This window comes from Cynocephalus volans, chromosome 1 (genome assembly GCF_027409185.1).
Source record: "Cynocephalus volans isolate mCynVol1 chromosome 1, mCynVol1.pri, whole genome shotgun sequence".
NCBI lineage: Eukaryota > Metazoa > Chordata > Mammalia > Dermoptera > Cynocephalidae > Cynocephalus > Cynocephalus volans.
Window position 1 is genome coordinate 67937218 of NC_084460.1, and position 14866 is coordinate 67952083.

General features: G+C 37.4%; 1 protein-coding gene across 1 annotated transcript in view; it reads right to left on the bottom strand.

Annotated features, from left to right (window-relative positions):
* Positions 1 to 14866, bottom strand: part of CSMD1 (CUB and Sushi multiple domains 1) — a 1614989-nt gene that overhangs the window by 426399 nt on the left and 1173724 nt on the right. The window contains exons 13-15 of the mRNA XM_063099815.1: positions 4568 to 4750; positions 3036 to 3362; positions 1670 to 1864 (exon numbers count right to left, since the gene is read on the bottom strand). Coding sequence (XP_062955885.1) covers positions 1670 to 1864; positions 3036 to 3362; positions 4568 to 4750 — 705 coding nt within the window. The remainder of the gene's footprint in view (positions 1 to 1669; positions 1865 to 3035; positions 3363 to 4567; positions 4751 to 14866) is intronic.

A 14866-nucleotide genomic window follows, 5' to 3' on the forward strand; every position in this document is an offset into this window, starting at 1 on the left:
ATCAATTTTCCACCCTTAGATGGTGCTTATAGTCCACCAAACTGTATTAATAATTTATGAAAGTGTGGAAACTAGAATATCTTTCTGTACTTTCAGCATCACCAGACAATGATATGAATAGGACCTGGTTGAACACTTTTCCTTAAAATAATGGTGAATACTGTTGGAGGCAGGGCTGAGGCAGGATAAGGCAGGACAGCATAACCCTGCCCCACTGTGCTATCGGCTGTTGCACAGGGCTTTAATCCTCTGCATTTAGATTCCAGCTTTGCTTACACTACTTGAACATCACGGGTTTGGCAATGTTACATCAAGGCATTTTAGATAGGAGAGTAGTCCTCAACTGTAGGTAATATTTGACATATATTTCTTTTCTGTTTATTTATTAAAAAGAAACACATGTTGACTGAAGACAACTGAAACAATAAAAATAAAGAGGGAAAAAATCAGCCATACCCATGATTAACATTTTGTGTTGTAATCTTTTTATTTTTTTATCATCATGAGATACCTATATATTTATGTTTTCAAAAATGGTATATTACTACACATATGTTTTTAGCATCTGGTCTTTCGCATGATAACAGTTCATGAGCCTCTTTGATCTTATAATCTCTGTTAATGATGCATATTATCTTGGTCTATGACAATTTTATGATTTCTCTAACCAATCCCCTGTTGTTCGAAGTTTAATTGTTTTCAACTCTTTGCTGTTATGAAGTCAAGCAAAAAGCGTTCTTGAACAAACATCTTTTTATAGTTGCTTGAATATTTCCTTATAATATTGATCCAAAAATATAATTCATGGCTCAAAAGGCAAAAAAAAAAAAAACTATCAATATAAATTTACACTATGATACCATGATTTCACATCCTCAACAGCATATTCAAGAAATGCCAGTTTTTCATAGTTTTGCCAATAATACACCATGTTTAAATCTTTGCCAATCACGTAAACAAAAATGGTATTTTGCTTTTGTTTTTAAATTTGTAGTTTTTTAGTACTTACTAGAGTTACATTTTTAAAAAATATTTTCTTAATTCAGTGTGCACGGACTATTCAGATAGGGAGTATGTAAGTATATATCCTACATAAATGGTTTTAAATTGAGTAATAATTAGAGGCAACATCATTCTCCTTAAATTGTTTTCCTCTGGTTTTATTACATAAATAACCAGAGCAAATGTATCAAGAAGAAAATTAGGTAGTATTTATATTGGCTACAATGAGAGTAACGAATAATTAACTAAAAACTATATTGTTGTGGGTTGAATTGTTTCTCTCTCAAAATTCAAATGTTGAGGTTCTTAGTGGAATAAGGGGACTCCTAATCCAATATAATTATGTCCCTTTAAAAAGGGAAAATTTGGACACAGATAGACACACACACACAGGGAGAACCCCAAAGGCAGAGATCAGGGTGATGCTGGTACACGCCATGGAAGAGCAAAGATTACCAGCAACCACTGGGAACTAGGGGACAGACACAGGACAGATCCTCCCTCACAGCTCACACAACCCTGCTAACTCAAACTTCCAGCCTCCACAACTGTGAGGCAACACATTTCTGTTGTTTAAGCCATGGTTTGTGGTATTCTGTTACGGCAGCTCTAGGAAACTAACACAGTTTGTTGGACACATGATTTCAAAGATGACAGAGGACCACACCTTCACAGCGAGGAACTGTAGAGCTCCAGACCACATTTCCATCCTGCAGGATGCAGGTGATGGACTCAGACCCCTGGGTTTTGACAAAACCATCATCACAGTGGAAAGAAACTGAGCTCCCAAGTAGAAACCTGTCACCAAAACGACGTCCGTTTATAGGAATACCAGGATCATGGCACTCATTTTGACCAAATGCTGAAAAGGAAAAGAAAGAAAAAATAATTATAATGAAAATACTTGAATATCAATTACATGCATTAAAAAAGAAGGGAACAGAATATGCTTATAAAGCAGTTACTATCCCAAATTGTAGTTATATCATTCATAGGTAGGTGAATACATCAAATAAATAGAATATTAATAGCTAGTGATAGACAGCGAGTAGATGAATCTATCATCTGTACAACATTTTACAGTTTGAAAAGCACCTGTCATATGATCTTAGAAAAAGAGAGAAGGGATACAGTTGATAGTGTAAAGTATGTAGGTTCAGGATATATCTGGTTAGAATCCTGACTTTTGTGTTTATCAGCTGACATTGAGCAGATGACTCTGATGCTGTAAGCCTAGCTATCTTTACTTACAACATAAGCAATATTAAGCCTATATCCCAGAGTTACTGTAATACTAAATGAGGTAATTACTGGAAAATTCTAAGTAAGCTCCTAAGAGAAGTAGACAGTAAGTGATAACTTAGTGTTACTCATATTAACATTACTATCTCACTTTATTCCCCCTACAATGTATTTAAATATATGTTTTTATATATAATCTGTTTTGCTAATGAAGAACCTGAAGCAAAGAGAAGTTAGTTGTTATCAAAATTCACTAAGTATATGCAAGTGCTGGCAATCTAATCGTCAGCTCCTGACCTCAAGTGCCTCAGTTCTTTCTGCTACACTATTTTGTTGCACGGAGGATGCATAGTAGGGTGGGTGGATAGATAGAAGGAAGGATGAATGGATGGATGGTTGGGCGAATGGATAAATAGATGGATGAATGGATGGACACATGGATGGATGGATGGAAGAAGGACGAATGTTTAGAAAGATGCAAAGATAGGAGGATGAATGGATAGTTAAAGGGATGGATGGATGATGGACAGATGGAGGGATGGATGCATGGATGGATGGAAAACCAGAAAGAAAGAGAAGTGAGAGATCCAGCCCCTCACTGTAGGGGTGACCAAGACACTAATCTAAATACAGTGTTGTATGTTTATTTTATTTTAGGTTATATATAATAATTTTGCTACTCTCATTTTAATGATTATAAAACCTCTGAAGTATCTGCCTTGAAACTCGACTTCATATGTAGGTAAACAAAATGAGGAACTTGAAAGTGGTGCTTGTATAGGTGTACTTACTGGTGTAGGTGATGTTGAACCCTCTGCCGGTGGTGGAGTGATCAGACTGAAATTCCAAGCGAACTATGTGCCCACTACTGGCTAGCTGGGAAGGCACTTCGTTGCCAGAAAAAGTGCCGAGGACGGTTATATCAGAAATCCCATCATCTTTGACCGCAAGGAAGTCAAATTGTGGCTCCACATCAAAATCATTAAAGATGAGGTGGATTCTACTTCCTGGCTCAGATATAATCAACCAAACACAGTTCATGTTGTTACCATATTCCTCTGGATAATTCGGTGAGAGAATAATCCCAGAAGATGCCGTAAAGTTGAAGAAACATGAAACTGTGAAGACACAAATATATTTTCAAGCAGTTTTGCGCATATCCAAAGAACTACCACACAAAGCTGATTTCTAAGTACTTGGAAAGGCAATTCACATCTGCAAATAGCTATGATAGTCCAACTATTTTTAAATTGGTAATTCTGAACCATAATGATTTTTCTTTCCCCAAATTATAAATAGAACTATTTATTACCTTAAATAGCATGACCAGAAACTATACATAATCAAGCATAGGCTTGGTTCAAAGATGATACTTTCAAGTTGGCTGAAAATGTGGGCTAAATATTATAATTTCTTGTTATAGCTTTCTGCCTTCAGAAGAGCAAATATTAATATGAAAATGTCTATGTCATAGGTTCTGCTCTTCTGCGATAACTTTTCACCTTATATTTCTTTTAAAGTGCATTTTTAAAGTTATTTATATTTTTTATTACTTACATTGTAAAGATTAATAAATAAATAACTTGGAAAAATCATACCATGTTCTCATTGGGTAATATAAAAATATTTTGGAAAACTTACTTTTAAGAATGTGTACTTAAAAATCATATATATGTGTGTGTGTTTTCTTTTTTAGAGGGAACAACTGTTGAATTTATCTTAGGGTGAAGTTTTGCCTCTCATTCCACATAATTTCCAGCTTTTGCTCTATTTACTTACAAATAAAAATGTCTCCTTTTTATATTGGCTATAAAACCTTTTTTACTTGTTACAATATTATACTTATGAGGAAGCATATGGTTCTTCAACTGAATTTCAAACCCAAGCTACAGCCCAAGCTCACACTGGGGAACAACTTGTGTTTAAGTGTTATACAACATGATTAAGTCATAAAAAGACTCCTTTGCCGTCCTGATGTCTGATATAGTACATCATCATAAGCTTTTGATGGAAACAATGGTATATGTTCCATTCTTTCTAGCAGAAAATGTTCCACTACATTTTATCTAGTAAACAGATGTAATAAAATCATGAATTAGTTTTAATTAGGTAAAGAGAGCAGGCAAGTTGGTGTCTGAGAATGCCCTTGCGTGTTTCTGGTGAACGAAGCACTCCGGAGCTACTCCGAAGGCTGCCCTCCCTAAGCAGATGCTCTCTGTCTCTCTGTCTCTCTGTCTCTGTCTCTCTGTCTCTCTGTCTCTCCGTCTCCCCTCTCTGGGCAGGTGCAGGACAGGGCGGGGTCCTCGTCGAGGCAGGCACTCACATACGCAGCTGGGCTTGTTGCCAGACCACTGATTGTTCTGCTGACAGGTGATAACTCTCTCGCCCACCAACTCAAAGGCTGCCTGGCATTCAAAGGTGAGCGTATCTCCATGGAGAAAACTGCTGCCAGTCCGCTTCCCATAGGCAGGAATGCCAGGGTCCCCACATCCTCCCTTTTCAATTTCTGAAAATGGGAAAAACAAATAAACCATTAAAAAAATCAGATAATGAATATTTTTAACACCAATATTTAGAAGAAAATGACCAGTGGTTTCTTATTGCTGGTCTAAACATTGTTTCTGTAAACAGTTCCAAAACGATACTCGATTTGTCTAACATTTAATTACAAAAGCCAGGGAAAAAGTGTAAACTTGAGGGAAAGGTATTTAATGTATTGTCTTTTCAAGGATACACATGGCCACACAGATAAAGCTGAGGCTGCACATGTTGCAATTAATAGGTGCCTCTCCCTGGTACTTCCAGTCTTCCATCTGCAACCGCTACTAATAAAATGTAAACACCAGTTTTGTCTTAATCTATGTGCTGTTTACTATCAACAATACCAATTAGATTGTTTATTCCCTACTGAATACTTAAATCAATATAATCTATTTGAATAAGTATTAAAACTCATCTATGGAACAAAATGGATATATTCATAGTTTTCAGATGAACAGAAAACATGTAGAATCAAACCTCTTTTTATTGAAACAACAGTATAATGAAATATGGATAAATATGCCAAACCTGTAAGTATATTTCAAATTTTGCTGTCTCAAATGTTTACTGTGCAGAATGTATTAACTAAAATATGTTATTTATTTAATCATTAAAAAACGTATTTTTTGAGAGCCGATTGTGTGTCGGATCCTTTTCTAGGGTTAGCGGGTAAACAGGAAAAAATTCTTGCACTCATAGGTCTTACATTATATGAAGGGAAATTTTAAAAAATATTAAAAAATGAATGTGATTCATGTAATGATAGGTAATTTGAATAAAGGAATGCAAAGAGGAACAGAGAGATGAATGGAGGAAACAGATAGTGTAAATGCCCAGAAGGAAGACTGAAATCAGCCCTTCTGAGAGAGACAAGCCCAGGGTGGCCTGCGGGGCAGTAGACAGCAGCAGAGGTGGTGTGGAGAAGAGGGGGCCCGCCTGTGCAGGGTGTCCTCGGGCTTCCTGTTTGCGAAAAAGCCTTGCGGGGATGAGACCTGATGTCATCTGAGCGCAGGCTGAAAAGAGCAATCCACGGCGCTGGTGGAGTGGAGGCAGGAGAGGGGCGAGCTCCGAGAGATACAGTATGTTTTCCATGAACATATCTCAAAAATGCATTCCTTTTCCTTCCGAAATTCTTCACAGGCTCTCACTTTGTTATCTTGCACAGGCCAAGAGCAAATTTGAATTTATGTTTTATTAGCAACCCGACCACTTTCCAATCAAACTCTCATTTTTTGGAATGTTGTAGAAGCAACTCAGGACTGGGTATTCAGGACTGAATTTCTGGGAACTGTGTAGGGAAGAAACACACTCAGAGATTGCTCCAGAGATGGTATATTTCACTTAATAGGAGAAACTTCACTTCCAAGTGTTTGGAAATATCAAAGAAGTAAAATCAGCATATAATATTGCAGTGGATTCAAGACTCAACACACAAGATATCACTGCTTTTATGTTTTCTTAAGCACAATAGCACAAAAAATATGCAGGTATTTGGTTGAGGTTTAGTGTGCTCTGCTAATGTCATGCCTGAGGCTATCAAACAGAGATGATTCTCACAGCATCAGCTCTGTGGAAGCAAGAAATGTTACTGATGCAACACAGCCAAAGACAGCCGTGGAGAACACCTTTTATTAAGGATAGACCTTGGAGTTGAAGTTGTTGAACTTTAGTTGAGCAGAGCTGGAAATGGATTTACCTAATTTAACACTTGAGATGAAACTGAGCATCTGTCACTGAAATAGACGAAGTAAATTCAGAGCCCTGCATGGTTAATAGCAGAAAAGAGCTCTTGTTTGGTGTGGGCGCTTGGGCAAGAGGCAGGTGCCAGGTGTGATTTTTGAATCCCCCAGTCTTCACTGGGCCACTGTGATCAGTTCAGTCTCATAAAGCCTCAGTTTTCACATCATCAGCTTACTGCTTCCTACCTCAACGGGTGGCTGTGAGAATTAAACAAAACAATTCATGCAAGTAGCAGGCATATTGCACTGGAAATACTAGCTACTGCTACGATGATTAGCAAACCTTAGAAGTTTCTTTCTGCATCTGTGATGCTAAAGTTTATAATTTCTTCTTATAGTGAAATAAGTTATGGCATTGTTGGATAATACTATTTCCTATGAGGCAGGGAATTCTTAACTTTGCATAGTTTTCAGAAATAAAGTGATTACAGTTAAGACACGTGGTGCGGATGCAGGCAAAGGTCTTTCTGCTTCTCATGCTGAGTTTCAAAAGAGTGCTGTGGTCACTGGATTCCACCAAAGATGCTGATGTTTATTTAGCCAAATGCAAGGCTACTGCTGGCCTCCAGCAGAACCTGTGTCTGACACATTCTTTATGAGGTGTGAGCCACAGACTAGTGACTACTGAAGTGATATGTTCCAAAATCAGTAGTTTTGTGTATTTCACACAGTTTTATTTTCAGTCATGGAAGAAATATGAACATATTCTATGGTTATGTCAGTGAAGCTTCATCTGGGAGAGCTTTTTTGAGAAATTTTGCATTCTTGACCTCCTACACACTAAATGTCCTCATTGCCCCAAATTACTGCGACAAAATCCATACAGACTTTGAAATTTCACTTGAGGGTCATATCACCCTCAGCTGGGAATCGCTGCCTCCACTTCACCTATTTTCTGAACAAGTAATACAAGTGCCAGATGAATCAGATCATTTTTACACTGATACAGCAAGTGCATCAAACCTCCTTCCACCTATAATGAAATGCAAGATGTCAGAAACCGCCTTGACATGTTTTCTTTGAAATGAACACTATAATTTGTTATTAATTAAAAGACTTAGGCCCCTAGAGGAAAAAAAATATACCTCTTTCATACTATCAAACTATAAATGATATTTGATAAGAAGGGGCCTAAGAAGAATATTAGGTTAAAATTATTTCCTCACTACTTCTCTGATATTGCTTTTTCAGCAGCTGTGAATATTTGTGCAAAAGTCCACTGAGGGCTCAATGATGGTCCTATTGTTGTGTTTTTTCTTTGATGATCACCTTTAAAAGTACCAAAAATACAATTTCATTTTCAACTTTCTATGTTTACTTTTTTTTGAATGATAATTTAATAGTTTGTCTATATACATTCATATCAGAATGATACATGTTTAACATTCACCTCTAGTATACTTTATTTTCAATTGATATTTCATGCTATGACTATATTTTTTATAATAAATCAATAATTGGATTTACTGTTTTTTCATTTAATGTTTCTGAGCACTTTTTACTGACATATCACTATTTGATAACATGAAAATGAACATAACGCTTTCACAATTGAGTCTGACATGGCAATTTTTACTTCTTGCATTCTCTCATGGTCATTCTGGAGAAAATAAAATGTTTGCATATGTGGGATATCACTATCGGACTAAATACTAGAAAACATATTACAGGAACTGTGTAAATAGACAACCATAGAGAACTTATCAGGCAAATTTCTGAGAAATGTTATTAAAAATATTAACATGAACCATATAAGCTTACCAATCATTTTTTTTATTGTTGTGACCGGTAAGGGGATCGCAACCCTTGGCTTGGTGTCCGTCGCACCACGCTCAGCCAGTGAGCGCACCCGCCATCCCTATATAGGATCCGAACCCATGGCGGGAGCACCGCTGCGCTCCCAGCGCCGCACTCTCCCGAGTGAGCCACGGACAGGGCCTAGCTTACCAATCATTTGATAGTTTTTGATCTACAAAAGACAATTTCATTCAAGTTAACCCAAGCCTCCTGATCCACACCACCTAGTTGCTCTCATTGGTACTTGCTGCATGGTGTGGCACATGGTGTCTCTGTAAGGCTGCTCACTAATTAAGAACTATTACTATTCATTTTCCCATATATCTTTGCAGCTGTCTTGTTTTAGTAATACCTAAGTTTCCTTAGATTCCTTTGCATAGCCAAATATCTTGGCTTCAGATCCCTTATCAGACTCTGTTTATCCACATGATTTTCGACTTACTGGGGTCTCTCTGTTTTTGACTCTCACTTCTTTATCTTCTCCTTGACTTTCTAGGGAGTGGCCCAGCCTTCTCCAGCCCATTGCTCACAGCACAATGGCAGGGAGGACTACCTATCAAGTGCCTCTTCGTATCTAAGATACCATTCAAAGCATCAGCACGCATTTTTCACCCTTCACCCATCTGCATCCTCCATTTCTGCCACACCGTCCAGGAGACTCCCATTCAGAAGTAACCTGGACACCCCAAGATTTTTCTCTCACTCTGCTATTTTCACCTGAGTTACCACTTCCTTCCCTTTATATGACATCTCTCTTTGCTAAAGTCTCTATGAATCCCCAGAGTCCAAACTGTCCCCCCCTTCTCTGGGATTTATAGGTAGCTCTCTTACAGAGCTGGATTACAAAACTAATCAAATCTGGGTTGATTTTAATTGATTCTACCCTCATTACATGGTAGAGTGTATGACTGGTATTGCTTAGTCATTTAAAGGGAACTTCTAAGGTATCTGACCAGGCTTAGCCACATAATTTCTAGTTAATACATTGTCTAGTTTTTTTTGTTTGCTTGTTTTTATTTTTTACCCTACAAAGAGTTCCTGGCCCTGGCCTAATTTTTCAGTCTGTGACAAATATTTTTCAGCACCACTGATTTGTTCTAGCTGCAGTGCCTAAGTAACAGGTGGAAAGACCAAGTCCCTGCCCTCATGGAGCTTTCAGTTGAGAAAAGTCAGTACAAAAAAAAAAAAAGAAAAAGAAAAAGTAAAAACTATGTCAGATGGTGATGAATGCATTGTAGAAAGAGAGAGCATCGGAAGAGGGAATGGAGAGTGTTGAGAGTTTCTAATTTAGATGAGATAGCCTGGGAAGGTCCCCCAAAAGTTGCAACATGCAAGCTTTGCATATTGAACTGGGAGAAGACACCATGTGTAAAAAGGGAGAACATTTTATGTGCAGCAAACCACAGCAAGTGCACAGGGTGAGAGAGGAACACACTTGGCAGGGTTGAATAACAGCAAATAGGTCAAGTATAGCCACTGTCCAGTGGGAGAGCCATTGTCCAATTCTGGACAATGAGGACACAAGGACAACGAAACGGTCAAGGACTAGACCATGCATGGCCATGATAAAGATTTGCATTTTATTCTTTCATCATTCTTTATTATAATCCATGCTGTAATTGCTATATGAACCAGATAAAACTATCGATTATTTCCTAATTTACAGTGAAACATCACAGCATAACAACGATTGAAGAGAAGATACTTAAATGCCACCAGAAAATGAAGCATACCTGCTTTCTCTATGGATTTTAGCTTTTTTGCTGCCTGGAACTCCAGTTCTAAACAAGTTATCATGAAGATTTTAACTTCTATCAACTCATTTATTTGTGATTGGTAGGCAATGTGTTTTAGAGAAAAGGATATCAGACAGAGAATTTAGGCTCAAGTCACAGGTCTTTAATTTATTAACCATGGAAACTTGGGTGTATTATTCTCTCTGATCCTCTTCAAAATATTTGTAAAGCACCTCTTATTTACCAGAGTACTAGGACCGAGAATAATTTTTTATCTTCAAGAAGTCCATATCCTAGTAATTTAAATAGACTACTGAATGGCCATCATAAGGCTTGTGGTGAGATCTCATAGAAGATATTCTGAAATGATTACCAAGCCTAAAACAACCTCAATATAAGAATAAACAGCTAAAAGGACACTGTGCTCTGAACTTTTCCCTACTTTGTGTCCAGCCCAGAGTGCTTATTCTGCAGCTGATGCAAAGATAGTTTGCACTGGAGACGTAGCAGTCAGGCTTACGCTGAGGCTAGGCTGTGTTTCAGTGAGCAACTCGGCCACGGGCAACACCCGGTGGAGACTCTCATTCTCAGATTCCAGGGCTGCCACACGTCCCTTGTTCATCAATGAGGCATTCTCTTCAGGACTTTCTACTTCTTTTCAATCTTAATTTCCATCCTCTTAGCCAACACTCAGCATTACTGGTCCCTTGATTTTAGGATGAAACAACTCAAAAAGGAAAGGAAAAAAACCCTTCAAATTTACCCAAGAACTTCCATTAAGGTTGTTACTTAAATCATTCACCTATGTGGTATTATAATAGAATGCAACAGTTGAGAATTTTTAAGATTCCTCTGGATTATTCTATTTTTTTCCTGTTGATAATAAATTCTGGGAATGAGAGATCAACTATGCATGTTAAAAGAACGAGGCATTATTTCCAGTAAAGGTAAGCAGACTCCTCTTGGGTCTTGGCCTGTGCATTCTGACTGTCCCAATCATTTTGTCTACACATTAGAATAATTGAAGGTACTTCACCCTGATCAATCAGAAATTTGGGGTCTAAACTACCTAGCATTTTCAAAAGAACCATTAAGCTACACTGTGAAGAAAACCACTGGGAAAGAAAGGAATACATAGCTGTCAGACAGGACAGGACCTAATTTAGGACATGAGGAAGTCCCGAGTCATAGGCAGAAGAGATGAGAAGCTGTCGCTCTCATGACGAGGAGACCTAGCAATCCACCGAGGTGCAGCACCTAGAAGCAGCCTCTTTCCAGTGGACCCCGGGGTATAACAGTGAGCAACGTGGTGGCGATGAGACGGAGCGTTAACCAAAATTCCCTTCCCCCTTTTTTCCAAGAAACATATCCTTTCCTAGACTATGTGAGCACTAGAATCCAGATATAGAGAGGAATTCCTTTTTTTAAAAAATGACATATTTAGACTGTTCATTGACTTCTGGTAATAAATATTTGATAAATAAACATGTAACCCATGGTTTATCAAAGAGGAAACCTAAGTAATTTTTACATCATAGTCCTTAATTCGGACTAAATCAAAGATTTATGCATAAAGAAAGACACCAAAGTGAATTTATTATACATTTCTACTCAAAAATAATCACATGGAAATAATTCAGTTATTCAAGGTATGCAATAAGTAAAACAATAAACTATACTAGTACAAAAACAGCTAAGTAATCTCACAAGCTAAACAATTCTGTTCCTCACAGATCACAGTAAAGAAACATGTCTTTAAAATTCTGAATTTGATTTTTTGCAGTTATCAGGATTGCATTTGGCTGCTAGCAATAGCAACAAGTCTATGAAGACTGGCCTGAACAAATAAGAGTTCTCTGTTTTCCTCAAATGTCAAGAAATGTGGGGGCAGGAGGTGCAAGACAGGCAGCAGGGTTAGGTCAATGAGAGCCCAGATTGCTCATTTTTACTTTCCATCTCCCTGGACATGCTGGCTAGCATCTTAGGGCTGTAGTTTCATGATGCAAAGTAGCTGCGGGACCTCCAGGTAAGAAGAAAGTGGAGGGCCTATGTCCCCACAGGGCAGCTGGGTTAGTTATTTATTTATTAATTTCTTATTTATTTATTTATTTAATTATTTGCATATTTATTTTCCTGTAATGCTTTTTCTTTTTCTTTTTTTTTTTTTTTTTTTGTTGTTGTTTGTTTGTTTTTCTCAGTAAACTTCAGTTTTAATGCTGGGAACTCTCGACATCTATTTCTTCAGCTCGGAGCCTCCTCTGCTTACTTCTTTTTTTTTTTTTTTAATTTTATTTTGTCGATATACATTGTGGCTGATTATTGCTCCCCATCACCAAAACCTCCCTCCCTTCTCCCTCCTCCCCTCCCCCACAACAATGTCCTTTCTGTTTGCTTGTCGTATCAACTTCAAGTAATTGTGGTTGTTATATCTTCTTCCCCCCCCGTTTTTTTTTTTTTTGTGTGTGTGTGTGTGTTTGTGAATTTATATATTAATTTTTAGCTCCCACCAATAAGTGAGAACATGTGGTATTTCTCTTTCTGTGCCTGACTTGTTTCACTTAATATAATTCTCTCAAGGTCCATCCATGTTGTTGCAAATGGCAGTATTTCATTCGTTTTTATAGCTGAGTAGTATTCCACTGTGTAGATGTACCACATTTTCCGTATCCACTCATCTGAGGATGGGCATTTGGGCTGGTTCCAACTCTTGGCTATTGTAAAGAGTGCTGCGATGAACATTGGGGAACAGGTATACCTTCGACTTGATGATTTCCATTCCTCTGGGTATATTCCCAACAGTGGGATAGCTGGGTCGTATGGTAGATCTATCTGCAATTGTTTGAGGAACCTCCATACCATTTTCCATAGAGGCTGCACCATTTTGCAGTCCCACCAACAATGTATGAGAGTTCCTTTTTCTCCGCAACCTCGCCAGCATTTATCGTTCAGAGTCTTTTGGATTTTAGCCATCCTAACTGGGGTTAGATGGTATCTCAGTGTGGTTTTGATTTGCATTTCCCGGATGCTGAGTGATGTTGAGCATTTTTTCATATGTCTGTTGGCCATTTGTATATCTTGCTTAGAGAAATGCCTACTTAGCTCTTTTGCCCATTTTTTAATTGGGTTGCTTGTTTTCTTCTTGTAAAGTTGTTTGAGTTCCTTGTATATTCTGGATATTAATCCTTTGTCAGATGTATGTTTTGCAAATATTTTCTCCCACTCTGTTGGTTGTCTTTTAACTCTGTTAATTGTTTCTTTTGCTGTGCAGAAGCTTTTTAGTTTGATATAATCCCATTTGTTTATTTTTCCTTTGGTTGCCCGTGCTTTTGGGGTCGTATTCATGAAGTCTGTGCCCAGTCCTATTTCCTGAAGTGTTTCTCCTATGTTTTCTTTAAGAAGTTTTATTGTTTCAGGGTGTATATTTAAATCCTTAATCCATTTTGAGTTGATTTTAGTATACGGTGAGAGGTATGGATCTAGTTTCATTCTCCTGCATAAGGCTTCATTTTCTTTTTTGGAATAGCTTTAGGTTCACAGCAAAATCAAGCAGAGAGTTCCCATATGCCCCTTGCCCCACACATGCATAGTCTTTCCCATTATCAACATCTGCACCAGGGCAGAGCATTTGTTATAATTGATGGACCTACACTGACACATCGCTGTCACTCAGAGTCCATAGATCACATTAAGGCTTACTCTTGGTGTTGTACATTCTATGGGTCTGGACAAATGTATAATGAAATGTGTCCAATGTATCCAAATTTGTAGTATCACGCAGAGCAGTTTCACTGCCCTAAAAATCCTCTGTGTTCTGCCTATTCATCTTTCCCTCCCCACAACCTCTGGCAACCATTGATCTTTTTACCATCCCCCTCATTTTGCCTTTTCCAGAGTGTCATATGGTTGGAATCACACAGTATGTCATCTTTTCAGATTGCCTTTTTTCACTTAAGAATATGCATTTAAGGTTCCTCCCCAGGGTTTTTTTTTTTTTTTTTTTTCCAAAAACATTTCCAGAGGCCCTATGTAGTGATTTCTGTTTACATATCTTTGTCTATAATGGCCATTCCTGGCCCTTCCTACCTCTGAAGGATCCTGGAAAAGTATTATCAGAGCTTCCCAGACCCTGGAGAGGAACAAGGAAAATAGTTTGATTTTTTTTTTTTTTTTTTTTTTTTTTTAGTGGTACTTTATATAGACAATTCACAACACTTGCCACAAAATGTTAGCAGAATTGGAAATGAAATTTAATCCCTACCAAAAATACCATTCCAATGAAAACAAAAATGTCTCTCAAACATAAAATCATTTAAATATCTTTGTCATTGTTAGCCATTACAGTGTTTAAATATTTTGTTACTTGTATTTAGTTTTCAGAAAACAAACAAATAAACAGAAATAAGTTTCTTTAAATTCTTCTGGGAATAAGTTGGCAGTTAAAATGTCAAAGGTAAATAAAATGAAATTCTATTCTATTTTAGGCAAATAATCAGTATTAGTAGAACGTTCTTCATATAGGTAGATAAAATATCAGATTAGGGTAAAAAAGAAGAAAATGCTCGAGAGTATTATAAATCAACACCATTTTGTTACTTCTCTGTTCTTTCTTAATTCTGCCATAAAAATCAGGTAGATTCAAGGCATCACTTGATGGACTGGAAGACAATTTACAGGTACTATTTAACTTGTTAACTTCCAATGGATTTGTATTCGTGGCTTGAAAACACTTTGGATGGCAGGCTGTAAAGAACAGGAAGAGGTGAATATTCCAGAAAAAAAAAAAAAAGCCAATTTTAATTTTAGTAACTG